Source organism: Puma concolor, chromosome B2, assembly GCF_028749965.1.
Source record: "Puma concolor isolate L17-30 chromosome B2, mPumCon1.1.hap2, whole genome shotgun sequence".
Classification (NCBI taxonomy): domain Eukaryota; kingdom Metazoa; phylum Chordata; class Mammalia; order Carnivora; family Felidae; genus Puma; species Puma concolor.
The window spans coordinates 32,982,760-33,004,527 of NC_141671.1; the positions used below are offsets into that span (position 1 = coordinate 32,982,760).

General features: G+C 45.4%; 2 protein-coding genes across 2 annotated transcripts; one reads left to right on the plus strand and one right to left on the minus strand.

Annotated features, from left to right (window-relative positions):
• Positions 1-562: 562 nt before the first annotated feature.
• On the minus strand, positions 563-16,254 carry VPS52 (VPS52 subunit of GARP complex). The gene is made up of 20 exons (XM_025925360.2): positions 15,891-16,254; positions 14,938-15,022; positions 14,739-14,791; positions 14,478-14,553; positions 14,212-14,279; positions 13,752-13,927; positions 13,215-13,365; positions 12,826-12,926; positions 12,582-12,714; positions 12,385-12,442; positions 11,893-12,026; positions 11,262-11,417; positions 10,671-10,789; positions 10,144-10,267; positions 9,774-9,869; positions 9,550-9,657; positions 9,260-9,325; positions 1,966-2,077; positions 1,643-1,761; positions 563-1,440 (listed from the first exon to the last, which is right to left on the minus strand). Exons 1-20 carry the CDS (start codon positions 15,978-15,980, stop codon positions 1,294-1,296), a joined length of 2,172 nt encoding a protein of 723 aa, XP_025781145.1. The 5' UTR covers positions 15,981-16,254; the 3' UTR covers positions 563-1,293.
• On the plus strand, positions 16,178-21,698 carry RPS18 (ribosomal protein S18; the record flags this gene model as incomplete). The annotated part of the gene is made up of 6 exons (XM_086708382.1): positions 16,178-16,510; positions 16,884-16,982; positions 20,998-21,084; positions 21,169-21,270; positions 21,369-21,460; positions 21,581-21,698. Coding segments are annotated over 6 exons (789 nt in total), but the record flags the coding sequence as incomplete, so codon positions are not given.
• Between the last annotated feature and the right edge of the window lie 70 nt (positions 21,699-21,768).

Genomic DNA, 21,768 nt, shown 5'->3' on the forward strand with positions numbered 1-21,768 from the left:
AGACCATAGTGGGGAACCAAGGCAGCCGTAGGACAGTGCCGGAGGCTGCACAGCCATGTTCCCAGCACCTGATGCATTGGCCATCTTAAACAGGGGCCACCTTCCTCCACCAGGCTGGTTACTCATGAAATAGTTCCTGCCTAAAACCAATGCCACCACTTCTTTGGCCTGAAGCAGTTAAGAGTTTATTATCTGGGAGGGCGCCTGGGTGGTTTAGTTGGTTAGGCATCCAACTTTGGCTCAGGTCATGATCTCACAGTTGGTGAGTTCAAGTCCCGTCGGGCTCTGTTGACAGCTGGGAGCCTGGAGCCTGCTTCAGATTCTGTGTCTCCCTCTCTCTCTCTGCCCTTCCCCCGCCTGCACTCTGTCTCCATATCAAAAGTAAATAAACGTTAAAAAAATTAAAAAAAAAAAAGTTTACTACCAGTACCCCTTCCTTATGGACACCCATCAGAAGGGAGGTAAGCCCAGGAGGTAGCCTGAGAGGAAAGGTGACCCTGGAATAGAGATGGGGCCACTTGAAGGCCCAAGGAGGAAAGAGGAAGGAAATGGGAAAGGTGTGTTACGTCATATTAAATATTTATTGTTTTCTGCAAACTGACCTTGGAGTAACTCTCAAGCCAGGAGGGGACTGGTTAGTGTTCAAGTTGCTGAGATCTTAGGTCAAAAAGCCATAGAAAAGGGGCACCTGGGTGGCTCAGTCACGTTCTCTTGGTTCATGAGTTCAAGCCCTGCATTGGGTTGCTGCTGTCAGTGCACAGCCCGCTTGCATCCTCTGTCCCCCCACCTCTGCCCCTCCCACACTTACACTCTCTCAAAAATAAATATTAAAAGAAAAAAAAAGCTACAAAAAACAAAACACTGGGGGTGGGGCCAGGGGAGAGGAATCAATGACTTGGAGGCAGTTTCACCTTGCCACCAATTCCAAGAGCTGGGGCTTTTGTGACTCAGGACATGGTGACAAGAGTTGAGTAAATCAGAGACCAAGGCAGTGAAGGTTTTACTGGGGAAAGAAAACTTAGGTGTATGTGTGTGGGGGAAGGATGGTGAATGAAATAGGGAAAATGATAAAGGTGTTTTGGAAGGCCAGGGGGAAGTGGTCCTGGGAACCTGAAAACAAGGAAATTCAGCTTATCCTGATAAGGCAGGGTCCGGGGAATGAAGGCAGGGTGAGGCATGTCAAGGACCTGGGAGGCACAAGGAGAATTGGAAAGGAAACCCCAGGTGAAGAAGAGTCTGGGATAGGGTACAGAAGTCCATGGAGAAGGCCGGTGGATCCCAGGGTCCGAGACATCAGAAGTTGGGCTTGTGCTTCTTGAGCTCCACCATTAGATGATGAATGTTGATGAGCTCAGCCCTGGCAGGGAGAGCTCGGAGCTGGGGCTGAGAGAGCACACGGTGGAACCGATGATAGAGCTGGATCAGCTGGGTCAAAGCTCCCTGGTCAGAGAAAGTCATGGAAGGATCATGTGGGGTGGTGCTGAAGATGATGTTAGGAATCAGGCTAGGGCTCATCCAGAATTCTGGGCATGCTGGTAGTTGACAATCAAGGGTCACTTGGATGATGCGAGCCCAGGGAAAAGAGAGGGAAAACAACTAGTGACAGGGTGGGGCAAAGTGAGGGCTGGGAGTTGTAAGTCACCTGGATGATACTGGTCCCATTTCTGAAGTTGGTGAAACTCCGCATTACATCCTGACTCAGGGACTCCACTGATGATTTCCAGGAACTACCAAAGCCACGGATCAGCTGAGTAACCCGGGCTGATGGCAGGAGGAAAGAGAGAGGGTGTCAGAGAAGGACTTGGCTAGGGTGATCTTTGGCCCAAAGTCCTCCCCCAGGCACAGCCTTCCTCGGCATCCAACCCCATTTTCCTACTCTACCCTCCTCATGGGATCTGCACCCTCTCGTTTTTCTTTTCCACTCACCTTACCACTGAACCCACCACTACCACATCATCCTCATACCTTCTTCCCCTCGAAGCCGCTCAGCCTGTCCACGCTCAATCAAAGCCTCCGCTTCCTTCACAAATGCCACCAGACCTCCAAAAGGGGGAGACAGCAACTCTTCAATGAATTCCTGTAGAAATACACATATACACAGGGTCAAGGGGCCCTGGTGTCAGCACCTTTCCTTGCGGATCATGACTGACCGGGTCCTCAGAACACTCCCAGAGCAAGTTATATACTTTAAGACACCACTGGTCTCAGGGGTAGGGGAAATCTCCAAGGATCCCCTTCTTCAAAAACAAAAACCAAAAAACTAAACTGGAGCTGGAAGCAGAGTAATAATAAATTGGGGTCAGGGCCGGAACCAGAGGGGTGGGCGGCTGGGAGAGGCAAGGCTACCAGAAGGCAAATGGCCATAGCAAATCTGCTATCTGGAAACGGAGGGAGTCTGATGGCACACTCAGGTGGAGAAGCAGAGCCTGGCTCTCTCATGAGAACCTCAAAGAGGTACTGATGTAGATCCAAGTGGATTGCGTCTTTCAGCTATTACAAAGGCAGAGACAAATCCTCTTGAAAGAAAATATCCTCAGGGTGCCTGGGTGGCTCAGTCAGTTGAGCTTCCGACTCTTGATTTCGGCTCAGGTCATGATCTCAGGGGCATGGGCATCAAGCCCTGCATCAGGCTCCATGCTGAGGGTGGAGCCTGCTTAAGATTCTCTCTCTCTCCCTCTGCCCCTCTCCCCAGCTCATGTGTTCCCTCTCCTCTCTCTCTCAATCTCAAAAAAATAATTAATTAAAAAATAAAATTACTGAAAAAAGAAAAATATCCTCAATCCCATTTTAGGCCCATATGACTCCCCCTGATCATAAGATCAGGCAATCAACTCAAAGATCATCAGACACATAAGAAAGGAAAAACTACCATAAGAATCAGTATAGATAGTAAGCAATGGACTTAGACCCGCAGATTGCCAACATCAGAACTATCAGATACACAGTGGTTGTGCATTCTGTATGAAACATTCAAAGAAGCTAAAAATATAGACACAAAGATGACCACTCAACAAGATTAGGAATGGGCTGGTGAGGTGCCCCCCGATTCTAAACTTTTTTTTTTTTAATTTTTTTTTAACGTTTATTTATTTTTTTGAGACAGAGAGAGACACAGCATGAACAGGGGAGGAGCAGAGAGAGAGGAAGACACAGAATCCCAAGCAGGCTCCAGGCTCTGAGCTGTCAGCACAGAGCCCGACGCGGGGCTCGAACTCACGGACCATGAGATCATGACCTGAGCCGAAGTCGGACGCTTAACCGACCAAGCCACCCAGGCGCCCCCCGATTCTAAACTTTTAAGAATTTAGATAAAATAAGCTAAAACTATGTAAAGCAAAATTTGATAGAACTACAGTAAAAAAGTGACAAGTCTACAAAGTTGAAAGCATCTCTTTCAACTACTGATAAGTACACGCAAAAAAAAAAAAAATCATTAAAGATGTAGATAATTTGAACAATACAATTAAAAAGCTTGGATCTCCACACTGAGCAATTACAGAATACACATCCTTCTCAACCATGCATGGAGCATTTATAAAAGTTGATCATGTACTAGGCCACAAGTGAATCTAAACAAATTTCCAAAACTCAGTACCAAAAAACCCCACATTCTCTACCCACAATGTAATTAAGTTAGACATTAATTTAAAAAAAAAAAAAAAAAAAACCTTTGATAAATAAGAAAACCAGTTTTGGAAATTTTAAAATACTCCTCCAAAAATCTCATGGATCTAAAGAAGAAATAATTGAAATATTAAAATTCTTAGAACTGACTTATTTCAAAAATGCTACATATTTAAACCTACAGAATTCAATAAAAGCGGTACTTTGAGGGAATTTCATTGTTTTAAATCTTCAGAAATGCTTTTGTTGGCAAGTTCTATGAAACTTTCAAGGAAGAGATCATTTCAACCTTAAACTCTTTCAGAATAGAAAGAAAGAAGGCATATTTCCTTTCTACCTCCTCCTCCGAATCCAGTATGACTCTGGTACCAAAACCATACAAAGACAGTACAAGGAAAGAAAATCAATGGCCAGTATCACCTATGGACAAAGAAACAAAAATTCTAAATGAATTAGATCAAATCCAGAATGGTTTAACATTCTTGTTTTTTTTTTTTTTTAATTTTTTAACGTTTATTTATTTTTGAGAGACAGAACACAAACAGGGGAGGGGCAGAGAGAGGGGGGAGACACAGAATCCGAAGCAGGCTCCAGGCTCCAAGCTGTCAGCACAGAGCCCGATGTGGGGCTCAAACTCACAAACCGTGAGATCATGACCTGAGCTGAAGTTGGACGCTTAACCAACTGAGCCACTCAGGTGCCCTTAACATTCTTTTCTTTTTTTTTCTTAAGTTTTTTTAAATGTTTATTTATTTTTGAGAGAGAGAGAGAGAGAGAGAGAGAGCACGAGCATGAGTGGTGGAGGGGCAGAGAGAGAGGGAGACACAGATCCAAGGCAGGCTCCAGGTTCTGAGCTGTCAGCACAGAGTCCAACATGGGGTTTGAACTCACGAACTGTGAGATTTATGACCTGAGCCGAAGTTGGACACTTAACCAACCAAGCCACCCAGAAGCCTCTGGCAAGGTTTAACATTCTAAAGTCTACAAATGTCATAAACCATAAAACTGATAAAGAAGAAAAACCATGTAATTACCTCAACCACTGCAGAAAAAGCATACGTTCTTGATTAAAAATTCAACACCCATTCATGCTTTTAATAAACAGTAACTTCTGGCCTACTGTAAATTAAACACCAAAGTGTTGGTGAGGATGTAGAGAAAAATGAACCCTCGTGCACTGTTGGTAGAAATGCAAACTGGTGCAGCCACTGTGGAAAACAGTATGGAGGGTCCTCAAAAAATTAAAAATAGAATTACCATATGATCCAGTAATTCCACTACTGGGTATTTACCCAAAGAAAACAAAAACCCTAATTTGAAAAGATAATATGCACCCTTATATTTATCGCAGCCTTATTTACAACAGCCAAGATATGGAAATAATCAAAGTGTCCATCAACAGATGAAAGGACAAGGAATATACAATGGAATATCAGCCATAAAAACGAATGAAATCCTGCCATTTGCAATAACATGGAAGGACCCTGAATGTATAATGCTAGCTGAAATAAGTCAGTCAGAAAAAGGCAAATACCATATGTGATTTCACACATATGTGGAACTTAAGAAACAAAACAAAGTCAAAAAAAGAGACAAACCAAAAAGTAGACTCTTAGACACAGAGAACAAACGTGGTTGCCAGAGGGATGGAGAGTAGGGGGAAGGGTGAAATAGATTAAGGAAGTTCAAAGTACACTTATCTTGATGAGCACTGAGACATGTATTGAATCATTATACTGTACACCTGAAACTAATATAACACTGTATGTTAATTATGCTTGAATTTTTAAAAATGAAGTAATTATTGACAGGTAATGAAAAACTAGTAATGATAATAACTCTTGGCATGCTAGGGATTGAAAGGAATTTTCTCAACCTGAGAAAGGGTAACTGTAAAAAGCCTACAGCAATGTTACCCTTAACGGGGAAATGATGAAAACATTCCTTTTAAAACTAAGAAAAGATAAGGGTTCTCACTGTCATCACTTCTACTCAACTATTCAGCTTTGTGTGGAGGTACTAGCCAGTACAGGAGGAGAATAAAGACATAAGAAATTAAAGACTTAAGGATTAGAAAGGAATAACTAAAACTGTCATATCTACATAGAAACACGCACACACTACCTCCAGAAATGTTTAGAAATAAAAAGTTAAGGAGGTGGCTTTGTATATGGTTGATACACAAAAATCAATAGCATTTCTTTTTTGTTTAAATACATTTTTAAGTTTATTTATTTGTCTATTTATTTAGAGAGAGAGCATGCGCACATGAGCAGGGGAGGGACAGAGTGAGAGAGAGCATCCCAAACAGGCTCCACACTGTCAGCACAGAGCTCCATGTGAGGCTCCAGCCCACAAACCAGGAGATCACGTGAGCCGAAATCAAGAGTCAGACACTTGGGGCACCTGGGTGGCTCAGTCGGTTAAGCGTCTGACTTCGGCTCAAGTCATGATCTGGAGGTTCGTGAGATCCAGCCCTGCGTCGGGCTCTGTGCTGACAGCTGAAAGCCTGAAGCCTGCTTTGGATTCTGTGTCTCCCTCTCTCTCTGCCCCTCCCCTGCTCGTGCTCTGTCTCTCTCTCTCAAAAATAAATAAACATTAAAAAAAAGAGTGTGACACTTACCCAACTGAGCCCCCCAAGGCACCCTCAAGAGCATTTCTACACAGCAATTCAAACAACAAGAAAATTTCTTTTAAAAATGATAATATTTAAGTAACAAGTTTATTTAAAAGGCAAATTCTAAAAGAATAGATCAGGAAGTCTGAACAATTTGAAAGGAAAAAAGTTAGCAATTATTCCTAGTACTCCTAGTAATTATTCCTGAATGTGGGTTTATTCCTAATAGGAATAACTACAGTAACAACTCCCAGTACACTAGGGATTGAAAGGAATTTTCTTAACCTGATAAAGGGCATTTACAAAAACACAGCAGCATTATTCCTAATGGGAAAGTGATGAAAGCATTCCTTTTAAAATCAGGAACAGGACAGGGGTTCTCACTATTGCACACTATTCAATTGTTCAACATTGTCAGAGAGGTCCTAGCCAGAACAGTAAAAGATCAAAGATGTAAGAAATTAAACACAGAGAATTAGAGAGGATTTATTTACTCCTAGTAGGATGAAATCTATATATTACACCTACCTAGGAATAACTGACAAAAGATCTGCAATGTCTTTGTGTTGAAAATTATAAAAGGTTATGAAAGGACATTAAAGACGGGGCGCCTGCGTGGCTCAGTTGGTTGAGCGTCCAACTCTTGATTTCGGTGCAGGTCATGGTCTCACAGTTTGTGAGATCAAGCCCTGCAATGGGCTCTGCACTAGCAGCTTGGAGCCAGCTTGGAATTCTCTCTCTCCTTTCTCTCTGCCCCTCCCTTGCTTTCTGTCTCTCTCTGTCTCTCAAAATAAATAAACACTAAAAACAAAAAGTTAAAAAAAAAAAAAGACATTAAAGAATATCCTTAAAAATGGGGAGCCCATGTTCATGGATGAGACGTTTCAATACCATAACTATCAATTCTTCCAAACTGATTCAAATTGATCAGTGCAATTCCAATCAAAATCCTTAACGGACTTTTTTAAATGTCAAAATTTACAAGCTGACTGTAAAATTTATATGAAAAATCAAGAGGTCAACACTACTCAACATACTCCTAAAAAAGGTAGAATTTGCGTAATAATATAGCATAATATTTGCATAATCATAGAGCATGTTTGCATCGTTATAAAGCACAATAATTAAAACTGCATTGCAGGTTAGACAAATTGATCAATGGAATAGAATAGACAGGCAAGGGGTGCCTGGATGGCACAAGTCAGTTAAGTGGCAGACTCTTGATTTGGGCTCAGGTCATGATCTCGTGATTTGTGAGATCAAGCCCCGTGCTGGGCTCTGTGCTGACAGTGCAGAGCCTGCTTGGGATTCTCTCTCTGCCCCTTCTCTGCTTTCTCTCTCTCAAAATAAAAAAAAAAAAAAAACAAAAACATAGGAAAAAAAAAAGAACAGAGACAAAGACACATTTTGCTATCTGACAGAAGCACACTGTGTATGGAGAAAGAAAGGGATTTTCTATAGTTCTGGTTCCATCATTTCCTATACATAAAATATTAAATTATATTCCTACCTCACATCATACACAAAATCAATTCCAGGTAAATTTAGGGCTTAAACGTAAAAACCAAAATTCTACATTAACAGGAAAATGTAGTATAATATTTTTCTGACCCTGGGATAATGTAAGATTTCTTTTTTTTTTTTTTAAGTAGACTTCACACCCAGCACAAAGCCCAATGTGGGGCTTGACTCATGACCCCAAGATCAAGACCTGAGCTGAGATCAAGAGTTGGACGCTTAAACGACTGAGCCACCTAGGCGCCCCAACATTTCTAACAAGACAGAAAAATAAAGATCAGTAAAGTCAATCATATTAAAATTAAGATTAATTTTAAGACAATTAAGACAATTAAGATGGACAATTAAGATGTCCATCTTAAGACAACATAAAAAAAAAATAAAAAGATAAAACACCGAAAAATATCTACAAACTATATGATCAAAACATTGGTTTCATAAATAAAATTAATACAAAAAAACTTTTATAAATCGAAAAGAAATACACAGGTGCTCCTGGGTGGCTCAGTGTCAGGTTGTGAGTTTGAGCCCCACACTGGGTGTAGAGCCAACTTCAAAAAAGAAAATAAATAAAAAACAAAAACTTTAGGGGCGCCTGGGTGGCTCAGTCGGTTAAGCGTCCGACTTCGGCTCAGGTCATGATCTCGCGGTTCGTGAGTTCAAGCCCCGCGTCGGGCTCTGTGCTGACAGCTCAGAGCCTGGAGCCGGTTTCAGATTCTGTGTCTCCCTCTCTCTCTCTGACCCTCCCCCATTCATGCTCTGTCTCTCTCTGTCTCAAAAAATAAATAAACGTTAAAAAAAATTAAAAAAAAAAAAACTTTAAAAAAACAAAACTAAATAATTATTGCCTTACCATACATACATACATATATATATATATATATATATATATATATGTGTGTGTGTGTGTGTGTGTGTGTATACGTATACATATATATATTTTTTTTCTTTCTGTTACGTATTTTTAATTTTTTTTTTTCCAACGTTTATTTATTTTTGGGACAGAGAGAGACAGAGCATGAACGGGGGAGGGGCAGAGAGAGAGGGAGACACAGAGTTGGAAATAGGCTGCAGGCTCTGAGCCATCAGCCCAGAGCCTGACGCGGGGCTCGAACTCACGGACCGCGAGATCGTGACCTGGCTGAAGTCGGACGCTTAACCGACTGCGCCACCCAGGCACCCCTGTTACATATTTTTAAAAGCAAGAACATGGTAAACACAACATATAGGTCAAGGGGAGACCGTGAGAAGTGAGGAAATGGAGTGAGGAAGAATTCAGTGTTTGATGCTGGTTATTGCCAAGGCATGTAGTGGCTTCAGGAGCACGTATATTATAAAAAAAAATACAAAAGAAAATAAAGCTGACCAATAGTTGCAAGTCTGTGTACCTAAAATACTTTAACTGCCACATCCTACACACACAGACACACACACACACACACACACACAGAACTGAAAACAGCACACAAGACCATCCTTTCTTCTTCCCCACACCCCTACCTGCGTCCGAGCATTGAGCAGCTGCTGGAAACTCTCAACCTCTTTGCTGTCATCTGCAGCCCGCTCCTAAGGGACGACAAAGGGAAATCTCAAGTGTGGGGAGAAGCAGCCCTTCACTTCAGGATATCCCCTTCCTTCCGCATTTACTGTACTTGGCCAGGCACTGTGCCAGACGCCAAGAATAAAACATGGAACAAAACCAACATCATGTCTGTCCTCAGGGAGCTAACAGAGCAGTGGGGGAAGCCAAACTCTCCAGGTGGGGAGGAAGGGAGAAGCAGTGTCTGTACCATCAGTACACCCAGCATCATGTCGTAGTTGTTGATCAGGAACACCAGCTGCTCCTTCCTTGAGGAGAACTCAGCTGCCACCCGCAGGACAAAATTCTCCACTTCCACCTGGAAAAGTCAGAAGAAGGAGGTGACACAAGTGGAGGTAAGGGTGCACGGCCCTCCTCACACTCAGGTGGCTGCGGCAGCTGGGCTGCTGGGAAGGCTGTCCTGCCCGCCCTCACCTGTAGCTGTCCCAGCAGCTGCATCGTCCGCTCGTTGGGAATTGTCTGATTGATGCTGACAAGAGCAGAGGAGAATTCTGCATATCGGCGTGTGATCTTGGGGAGACAAAGTAGGAAGAAAATTCACACCAACCCCCTGCCCGAGTCCCTGGGAGCTGGCCAATTAACCTTTATGACTCCTACCTCCCATCCCTCTAACCAACAATGCCCAGCTCACCCTGAGTTCACGCGCACTCCTACACTGCCCCCTCACACAGTGTGCCCAAATATCCAGCCAGGCCCACAACACAACTGGACACCTGGCCAACTCCACAGTGAAGCTAAGAGCCCTGCCTTTCAGAACCCCTTTGTTACCCTTCTCCTGTCTTACATAGTGGGGCCGAGTATCCAGCCCCCCAAGGCGCTGAGGGTCAGTGCTTCGGACACTCTGGACGTTCATCTCCAGGATCAGCTCAAACCGTGGCCAGAGCAAGGCAAGCACCTGCTCCCAGTACCTGCAGGCTTAATCAGAATCAGAGATCAGCTGGCAAGAAACAGGGGGGTCGTGAGGAGCAGTGGGTCATGTATGGAATTGTTGAATGACCATATTGTGCACCTGACACTAATAGAATGCTACATGTTAGCTAACTGGAATTAAAATAAAAACTTAAGAAGTCAGTAAGAAATGGGGGGGGGGGGCAGGGGAAGAGTTTCTGTGGGGGGGAACCCAATTAACAGCTGATGGCTGGTGGAAGCAGGACTGGCATGAAAGGTGAATCAGAAAGCAGTACTATCTCCAGGCAGATGAATTGGAGTAAGAATCAGGTATCAGGTCAGTAGCAGTCCAAAGGTCAGGGCAGGGTCATGTAAGACTATGGGTTCAAGGGCAGTGGGCATCAAGGACCAGAACTCAGTGACCTGTCCAGGGCAGGAACATCCCTCTTCGCTGCAATGTTGCGGAATCGGAGAACAATGTGGATACAGAGAAAAACAGCAATGGCATCGTAGCAGTCAGTGAGATAGGACTCCAGGTGTTTCTATGATTCAGGGACAAACAGAAGATTGGAAAAGAATGTTACTGTGTCATTCCCAGCGGCTATGGACAAATGCATGTGCTCCTATGGGGAGGTGGCACTGGAAGGAAGGGAGGGAGAGGTGTGATCTCTCAGGAAATGCTCCCTCCTTCCCTGTCCACTGGCCACTCACATGGTCCTGTTGCCTTGCCCATCAGGATCTATGATCACAAGCCCATCACAGCAGAATTCAGGGCTGAGCACTATTTCGGGGGCCCCTCTGTTTTCAGATGTTACTGCCTGAGTGTGGGTCAGTAGTAGGGGTAACCTCAGGACCCCAAGCTTTGAGGGTTTCATATACTCGGCAAGTACGAGGTTTAGACATTTTAGAATAAGGAAATCCTGGTTTCAGTACCACCACAGCTAGGACTCCACTAAGGTGTTAAAGAGGACTGAGGACAAAGAGGTCTAAGGGCACAGGAGCTGGGGATCTCACCAGGGTCATGCTGAGTGTACGGCCCATGACAGCATTGAAGAGCTCGTGCGCAGCCGAGCCAGACACAACAAAGAATTCACAGATGAAAAGATATTCACGGCAGGAATTGTCTAGGAGGGCGTAGTGCTGGCTGCGGAAGAGGGCCTCGAAGGGATACTAGGATGGGAGGGGTAAAGAAGAGAAACAGAAGGGATGGATCCCAACGCTGACTCCCCAGAGACAGAGCTGGAAAACCATTGAGCCTGGGTAATGAGAGCTCAGGAGGCCCTTCCCATCTGACCCAAGTGCAGACTGAGAAAGAGCAACCTGAATGTGTACTGAAAGGAGGAGGGGGGACAAGGGGCACAAGAGAAGAACCTACCCCCACCTGCCGTTTTTATGCGTGCATTCACCTCCACAACCTGCCTCATGACATGTCACGCCCCTCAGCCAGTCTCTCCCTCTATATGCCCCAAAGTCAACAGTCTTAACCCTCCTCACATCACAGAACGCTCGGGTGACCTGAGAAGGCCACTCCCAGTTCTAAGGAAATTGATACAGGGACCTACAGCATGGGTGGCTTTGCCCAGTCTGGCCTCCCCCACCCAAGGCTCAGCGTCCCCTCGTGACAGACTCTTGTTCCTTCTCCTACCCTCTGTTCTCCCCGCTGTGCAGTGTGGGGCACCAGGATGGGGGCCTCCAGTTCAGTGGGGGAGATGACAGAGCCCCGAGTCCCCAGGGTGAAGATGGTGTTCCTGCTGCGGAGGGAAGGCTTTGAGAAGAATCGTGAAGGGTCAGGGAAAATAATAATATCACAACTGTGACAGACTCAGAGACCCAGTGCCTTCAGGGACTGGAGGCAGCTAGACACAGCCTAGATGTCCTTCCTTCCCAGTACCAGGACCTCACTCTACCTGATACTTGTGAATGGGCTTCAGAGAGCTTCTATCCTCCCTGATACCATATGCAAAACCATGTGTCAAAATGATGTGTGCCTTTTTCTGGGGAGGAAGGCCACAGCCTTCATCACATTCTCAAAGGTTTTGGTTACAAAGAAAAAGGCAAGAAGCAATGCCTTTGAGGCTGAGCTGGAAGTACCCTCCCTGTCAAGGGCTAGTATGTGGGTTCCTCAGGTCTAGGATATCTTTCTTTGCTGTGTCTTCCACGCCCATTAGATCATCCTTCTCAGCCACTTCCTCGTACTAGAAAAAAGAGAAAAGAGAACTGGTAACCATCTCTTCCTATAGTGATAAAAAATTTTTGTCTACTGTCCAGCCTTGCCCAGAGGTGGTCCCTCTTCCCAGCCCACGTTCCTAGGAATGCCTCTCTCCCTGGCCTCACCTGCACCTTCATGAGCCGCCCCAGGTAAGAGCGATAATAAGACAGGTAGATCTTGCTCAGTGTTTCCACATATTCATCCCTGATCTCCTTTGCTGTTGCTCGTTCATTGCCCAGTAGAAACTGATAGAAGAACCTGGAAGGGCCAGGGATGAGTCAGTATCCCTGCCTCCCCAAGAAAGCAGACACTACAATGGGCTGCTCAATACTTCAGAGGCCATCCTGAGCCCTTCCTTCAGGTGGTGACCTGTATTTCAGCAGTGCCGTCTGGGGGATCTGATAGTTGGTCATTGGTTTTCTGAAGGAATAAATCTTCTGCAGGATGAATTCTCGGATCTTCGTCACTGCCTAGACACGGGGGACCAAACACAGGGCATGAAGCTGCAACCTTATTACTGTTCAGGAAGTGGTGGGGGAAGTACCAAATGTTAAATATTGGAGGATGAAGGGTAGAGAATACCTCTTCAGTATTTCTTTAAATTTTCAGGGGAATCCAGAGACGTGAGGATGAGGTCTGCCAGGTAAAGGTAGGGTGAAGTTTTGGGGAAAAGCTACAATGAGCGCTGCCAGGGAAATCTAAGTTGAAGGTGTCAGGAGGAGTATTATCATCTCTGGGCTATCATCCCCATCTCTCACCTTGACCCGGAGCCGGTCGAGTATGCCTCTGACATCTGCACAGGCCGCTGTGCCTCTAGCCTCCTGCTCTCGGACTGCAGCTGCCTTGGCATCCAGTTCCTGTAGCTGTTCCAGGAACCTGGGCTCTGTCACTGGGGCCTCCAGAATTGCCCTGGGTAGCAGGGATGGGTGGAAGGGGTTAGGAGGGAGACCCAGACATCCCTAGACCCCAAGCCGTATCCCTTATATCCACCGTCTCCTCTCCTTTCTCACACTGTATCACGTAGTCAGGATACATGCACAAAGTTCCTGGAACCTCTCCCCTGCTCCCATGCCCATAAGCCTTGAAACTGCTCATCTACATGCCTGACCCTGGATGATTCCTAATCTTGGATGCCTAACGTATGCATCAAGATTGAAAGGGCTGTCAACCCACCCAACAGTTTCTGGAAGGCACCTGATGACACGAAGCCAGGAGACCCACGTGATAAGTAAGGTAGGTCACCCCAGCCCATCTACCTGCTACAGACATTGTGACTCTTCAAACTGGCAACTCACGTGATCAGAGCAGAGGGCACTATCAGACCATCGACAAGTTCCCCAAGTTTCCCCCGAACTGCCTGGCGGTTTCGAAGCCGAATGTTCATGGCTCCTGACTGTTCCTGCAGTGTCCGGATCTCAGAGCTGATAGAGCTGAGGTCACTCTGAAAAGCTCCCAACATCTGCTCCATGCGCTGGGGGGAGGACAGAGATGTTGCTGGAGCACCACAGGGTAGGTAGGGCACAAATGGGCCACCTAAGTTTATTGAAGTCTTCAGTATCAGTCCATGAGGGTAGCAGGTGATGAGGTAAAAAGCACCCCAAAGGTCACTGGTTATGGCAGTAACAAGAAAAGCTGCTGAGGTCACCCTGAAAATGAATCTAACTATCCCCATCTGAGGCTGATGACCTAAAGAATGGCACCAGACACCATGATCTGGTTCAGGGTTATTAGGGATCACAGGTCATAGTTACTAACCTCAAGAACAGCATCGCAGGCTGTAATCTGGTTGTGCAGAGATGCTATGTTCTCACTCTCTTGGATATCTGACCCACAAAAAGTCAAGGGGCCTCACCATAAAGTTGGAGATTCTCAGACCTGCAGGACCTCTCCAGTTTCTCCCTGAGATGACAGAAACTTCAGAGAGAAGATGTCAGCCCCCACCCCCACCCCAGGCTGCCTGCACCATACTCCACAAAATCCCTATTTTAATAACATCACCCATTTTGTCTACTGGAGGATACAATCCCGAATGGACTTCTGCTCAATCTGCTGTAGCTCCAGCTCAACCTGCTTTGAATAGTGTCGGAGATCCACGCCCTGGGAGAACAGAAACATGGCAGCTTAGGAGAAAGTCACAGTGAAGGGACACTGGGACAGAATCAACACAGGACTAGAGAATAAGACACCAGGGTAACATTATAAGTCCAAGAGACTGTTTCCTTTTTTAATTATTTGAAGGGAGGGTAAGTGGAGGGGCAGATCAGTATAGCCGAAAGCCTTACCGTTTTAAGAGCTTCCTTTACTAATTCATCCTCCAGATTTGCCTGAATGTGAACTGGAAATAGAAGTTTATCGTAAGGGTCCAGCTCCACAGCTCCCTCCCCCAACTGAACATCTGTCCACCAATCCCAGCCTTATTATTTCCAGCCCCCTTGCCTCTCAGATCCTCATAAGCAGTCTGCATCCACCTCTATCACTTACCATCCACTTCATCCAGGATGAATTCATCAGAGGAGATGTCCAACTCTCCAAGTTGCAATGGCTCCTGAAGACCAGGACCACCCCCCTGGAGAGGGACAAGTTAATGGGAAAGGACACAGGAAGAACATAGGGAGAACAAATATAATGGGATAATCCGCAAACCTTCATGGCATGGTGGGAGAGGGGAGAGGAGGACGGGCCGGAGTTTACTAGGGAGCCATAGGTACTGAGTCAAAAAATTCCAAGAGTTTCACATTGTACCCAATCTACTACTTGGGGCTTATAGGTAGGGAATACGACAAAGAAACAGGCAACCCACGGAGAGTAGAGGTGTCCCAATGGGAAAAATCAGGAGTTGCAGAGGACAGAGCAAAACTTACAGTTGAATGCAGGCTTTTCCAGACTCCTGCTATCTCAAGTGTTCTATCAACAATCCCTCTGGGGAGCACCAGCCTTTCTAGAAACGTCAGCTAACACATAGCTTTTACCTGCGTGCCAGGTGCCACCCTTCATATACTCATTCATCTCACCATAATAATCAACAATCTATATGGTACGTCTTATTATTTCGTTCACCTTATATGTGTATAAAGCACGACCGAGAGACTGGTTAACTTGCCCCAAGACACACAGCGTGTAAGTGGCAAAACTGGAATTGGAACCCAATCTGACTATAGAAGCCATGTTCTTAACCTTTACACTACACTGCTTCTCCATCCTGCCCCCAAATCTGGAAATTAATTGAAACTGTGCCTCTGGGAAATTGACTCTTGGCCACTCTGTTTCCGGCTCAGACTCAAGTCGGGTCCCAAGGAGGGGGTATGGAAAGCCAAACAGGTAGCATCATCGGTAGCAGTCGGGCTCCCACCCTTGTGCCTAAACCCAGCCCAGGCCTTTCTGACTCGAGGACGACCGGACAAGACTCCGTAAGAGAAAGAGCCCCGCGTTCTCACCAGCGGGCCCTCCTCCTCCTCCATATCTGAGGCCCCAGCCCGCAACATCAGCTCTCGGGCAGCTGCCGCCATGGTCGCAGCGGCGGCCATTCCGCGCAGCCTCACTTCCGGCAGCTGTCAGTCGCCGAGTCCGTCCCTGGAGTGGAACGGAGTTCTAGAAGGTCTTGAGGAGCGCGAAATCGTTCCCAGATATTTGAATTAAGTTGTTTGACTCCAACCTTCCCTCTTCAGCCCTAACCACTTCACCCAACTGAAAACGGGAATTGGAAGTCTTAAGCACTATCCCATCCCGGAACCTTTGCCGCTCTCACACCAAAGAACTTTACGAGTTGCAAAGGGAGGCAGCACCGGAAGTTGTAGCCATCAATAGCGACTCCCAGAAGTCGACTAGGCTCTGGCACAATTTCCTGAAGCGCTCCTGCAAGATAGCTCCGCCTCTTCCGTCTGGTAGCTATATAAGGGTACGACGTCACTTCCGTTCTCTCTTCCACAGGAGGCCTACACGCCGCCGCTGGGGCCGCCGCCATGGTAAGCTTGGGGTTAGTGGCGGGATCTGGCGACATCGGAACTGGGACACAGAAAGTCTGCTATTAGGAGGCCGGAAACGGCCTATTCTCCGGGTTCGTAACTTTCTGTGTGAGTCTTTGGATGGCGCCCCCCGGGGAAGAATAACTAAAGACATCTGGGGAGTGGGCCAAAGGAAGAGTCCCTCCCAGAGCGCTCGAAAGCGGCGAAAAGGTTGGGCGTGAATGGGGACCTCCAGTGTCTGCCACTCAGAGTGTACTTTTGGGAACGGGCAGAAGACCTCCCCCCTCGTAAAGGTTGCGTTTTCCTGGGCCTGAACACTTCATGTCCTGTTGCCTGCAGCACTGAGGAGAGTTTGTTGTGAGAAAACTGAAGGGGGGGGTCGTTGCTCCCTGTGTGACAAGCTTAACGTTACTGTTTGATGGTAGTTCATTCGTGATGTCTGGTTTCTCCCCCAATCTCTGTCAGTCTCTAGTAATCCCTGAGAAGTTCCAGCACATTTTGCGAGTACTCAACACCAATATCGATGGGCGGCGGAAGATAGCCTTTGCCATCACTGCAATTAAGGTAAAGTAGGGTAAGGAATGGAGACTGAAAATGATACTTAGGTTAAGACAGCTGTAAGTGAGGCAGGGTTGAAGAAACACCGTCCCAACTAGCTGGGTAAAAACAAAAGAATGGTTAAAAGAGTGATTAATTCCCCTAATCCCTCGCCACATTTACCCCAAAAGGTAAGTAAAGAAAGCCAGAGAACAGTTTGAGTAGAAGCCAAGATACTTTTAGGGGAAAGGGAGTGGGTTCCCTTGTCTACCAGAATTCACTAAAATTTTACTGGACCATCAGCCATGATCCTCTTGTGAGGTTTGTTCTAAATTTGGTTTCTGATTCCTACAGGAGTGCATCATAACAGCAGCCATCACTGTGGGAATACATACACCCTAGAAATTGTATAATTGCACATGGGGGTGGGGGTACATAGAAATGCCAACAGATTCCCAGCATGAAGAAACCAATAGTTGGGAAGTAGGAGGGTGTCACTACATCATGAGCAGGTTGTTTAACTCTGATGCCGGAGGTGAATGAAACGCATTTCCTGTTTCTGTTGATGGGAACAAGTGTTTGGTTCATTCTGTGAATTAGGTCAGGGAGCACAGGCTTGGATGATTCCCTTCACCAACCTGATGAACTGGCCTTCCAGATGGAGACATTATTCTATTGTATTTTTTGGCCCGTACATATAATTGTGGAACGGCTGAGTGTGTTTTCTCCCCTTCTGTGGACATCATGGGGGCGGGTATAGTCCCTGTCTTGCTCACAATCCCCTGTTTCTGGTGCATAATTGGTGTATTTATGCAGTGTTAGGGAATGGATCCAGGATACTGTAGCCTGGTTTCAAAAAATTTAAAGGAGACAAATATAAAATAACTTGTTAATTTAGAATTGTATTTCCTAGCTTTGATTTATCAGATCAAATTCCTTTGCTTTTTCATGTTATACTGCAGGAAGCACAGCTTTCGTTTTTTCTTAAACGGTGTATAAAAAGATTGCTTTCTTTGGTTATTATGTGAAACTAGTAAGATGGTGTAAAATATAGTACCTTTTTCAAGCGTTGGTATGAGGCTAAAATGGGATAGTGAATACAGACAGGCACAGCATAGAGATGTATATGGCAGGCTCAGTTCCAGGCAATAAAGTGAGTCAAATGAATCTTTTGGTTTCTTGTTGCGTATGCAAGTTATATTTACACTGTAGTCAATATTAAGTGTGTAGGATTATGTCTAAAAAAATGTGTGTACCTTGATTTAAAAATACTTTATTGCTGGAAGAAATGCTAATCATGAGTTTTCAAGGAGTCGTCATCACAGATCACTATAATGACTATAATGTTTAACTAAAAAGTGAAATATTGTGAGAATTACCAAAATGTGACACCAGCACAATGCTTTTAGGAAAATGGCACCGATAGATTCGTTTGACACAGAATTTGCCATAAGCCTTCATTGTGTAAAAGAACAAAAACCACAATATCTGCACAGTGCAACGAAATGAGATGTGCCTGTATAAAAGATGGTGATGGCTAATGGAATGCTTGTGTTAATCCCTTTGTCTCTGCCTCTTTGAAATTAACTGGTTTTGTATTTACTTTCATTAAATATGTGTTTGTAGTCCACTTAACAATTTAACCAAAGGACTTAAAGGTAATTTGTGAGTTTTGCAATAAGTCTCTTATTACACTTTGCTTATCACTGGGAAAGGTTATTCCTAGAGATAGACGATACAGAGGTTTTTGCTAATTGTGTGGAGAGCCAGCAAATGCACCTAGCTCTTTGGTGAGAGAACTAAAGCTTGGAGAGGGTCTTTTCTAAGGATCCAGAATGGGGGGGGGGGGGGCTAATAATTAGAAACTGGAAGAAAGTGGAGGCTGGGTATGAGGAGGGATTCCTCAAAAAAAAAAAAAAACAAATGGTAAGATTAATTGGATGGGGAAGGATGAAGAATGGAAACTGACTCAAGCAGAAGAGGATATTGAGAAATAATACAGACTTTATCAGATTATTGTATACCAACGATCCTTTCCTAATTGTTTTGTTTCCACTTGAAGACTTTTGCTGTGTCTATTTAAGGTTGGCTGGTTTTCTGCCTTTCCTCTAAATCAGGGTGATACTGCCATCTGTGGGTTACTTGGAAACCTGGGAAGTAACCCACTGGCCATGTTTGAAGAATTCAGGTCCTGTCCCATGAGGAACACCGCATTAAATACTTTCTGAGAGTAATAATATTAATTTGGTGCCAACTCTTCTATTATATGGTCTAGGCCATTGGGCTACAAATAATGAGTGATGGTCCCCTGAGTATACTCTTCTGGATGGAGAAAACAGAGGTGGTCTCCTTGGCTGAGAAAGGGGGATCTAGGGTCCTAACTTAGGAAGTTGGCGAGTTTGTATCAGTCTGCAAACGGGGCTTTCAAAAATTTTAGCTTAACAGCAACTTTTTAACTTGATTATGGAAAAATTTTAACATTGAAAAGTAGAGGGCAGAAAATTACTAGCCCCTATGAATATCGTCTAAAAATATGAACTCTTGTTTTATCTACACTCTTCCCTATCATTTTATTTTTTTTTCAACGTTTATTTATTTTTGGGACAGAGAGAGACAGAGCATGAACGGGGGAGGGGCAGAGAGAGAGGGAGACACAGAATCGGAAACAGGGTCCAGGCTCCGAGCCATCAGCCCAGAGCCTGACGCGGGGCTCGAACTCCCGGACCGCGAGATCGTGACCTAGCTGAAGTCGGACGCTTAACCGACTGCGCCACCCAGGCACCCCATTCCCTATCATTTTAAAGTAAACCTCAGACATACTATTTTATCTGTAAATCTTTTATTTTTTTCACATTTATCTGTTTCGAGGGAGAGAGAATGCCAAACAGGCTCTGCACTGTCAGCGCAGAACCCTATGCAGGGCTTGAACCCACAGACTATAAGATCATGACCTGAGCCGGAAGTCAAGTTGGACGCTTAACTGAGCCACCCAGGCACCCCTATCTGTAAATGAGAGGCTTAGACTTTAATATCTTCTGATAATTTGATATTCCAGGTCATTTCTTACAGAGAGGAAATAAGTCTTCGTTTCCTGGGGCTACTGAAACAAGCTACTTCTTGGCTTAAACCAACAGAAAACTTATTCCTATAGTTCTGGAGGCCAAACATCCAAAATCAAGGTGTGAGCTCCCTCAGAAGGCTCTAGGAATCAATCTTTTGGTGGTTGCCAACAGTCCTTGCTATTTCTTGTCTTGTAGCTGTGTCACTCTTCTTATTACATGGCCTTTGCTCTGCGTCTTCTCTTTTTGTGAGGATACTAGTCATTGGATTCAGGGCCTGCACTAATCTGGTCTAACCTCATTTTAACTAGGTATATTTGGAATGACCGTTTTTCCAGATAAGGTCACATTCTAGGTGGACATACAGTGGAGTGAGGGGAGGGGCACTATTCAACCTGGCACACCATCCTTCACCATTCAGGTGCAAGTTTGGGTGGCAAAGTACCCGTGTTGATGCCGGCACAATGCCACCAGTGTGTTAGTTTTCTTGAGTTTGGTTTGGGTGGTTAGCTCCCTGTGGCCTGCTCATCTCTGAGCACAGACCATCAAGTTTGTGATCTTAGAAAACTAATCATTGCGATGAGGTGACCTGCCCAAAGGACTATGGCCCTTAGAGACCCAGAGCACCACAATCCCACCCCTTGATCAACCCTATTACCCCAAAAGTCCTTACTCTTGCTGCTGCATCCACGTTGAGAGCCAAGCCTTTGGTCCTCCACAACGCAGAGACTAGAAGGTACCATTCTTGGGTGCTGCTGCAGTGTCTTAAGAGCCATCACTTGATGAATGTATGTGTTGAGCAGTATGAAAAGATATGCTTTCTTTTGGACCCGCTCCTGAATAAAACCTTTTCTGTTTAATGGTTAGGCTTTGTATCTAAAAAAGTATAGTGCGGTGGGTGGTTGCAGGCTGAATAGTGGGGCTTACAAACAATAAAAAAAAAAAAATCAGATTCAACCCCAAATTACAAAACCTCTCCTCAGGGTGTAGGGCGAAGATATGCTCATGTGGTGTTGAGGAAAGCAGACATCGATCTCACCAAGAGGGCAGGAGAGCTCACTGAGGATGAGGTGAGGACAAGGAAGGGGGTGCTGTGGGCTGGGCCTGCCTTGGAAGGGAGGCCATCTGTATCTGACCTTTGTCCTGCTTGACAGGTAGAACGTGTGATCACCATTATGCAGAATCCACGCCAGTATAAGATCCCAGACTGGTTTTTGAACAGACAAAAGGATGTGAAGGATGGAAAATACAGCCAGGTGTGTATTGAAATGGGAGAGATTAGAGAAAGGCAGGGTGTCCCATTAGAATTAGTCCTAGGAGGTCAGTGGGTAAAACGTTGCTCTTCCAAATCCAGGTCCTGGCCAATGGTCTGGATAACAAACTCCGTGAAGACCTGGAACGACTGAAGAAGATTCGGGCCCACAGAGGGCTGCGCCACTTCTGGGGGTGAGTGGGGTGGGAGTCTCCTCTCCCTGACTGCCCCTAGACTCCCAGAGGTTTCTCATGCCCCCCAAGTGTTTCCTTTATGTTGTGTGTGACCTGTGACCTTTCTCTTCTCACCTGCAGACTTCGTGTCCGAGGCCAGCACACCAAGACCACAGGCCGCAGGGGCCGCACCGTGGGTGTGTCCAAGAAGAAATAAATCTGTAGGCCTTGTCTGTTAATAAATAGTTTATACACCTAAGTCGTCTTTGTATGTAGTTCTCCTTTATTCTGGGGACACTGATCCGGAAAGCTACCACAGTGGGCCCTTT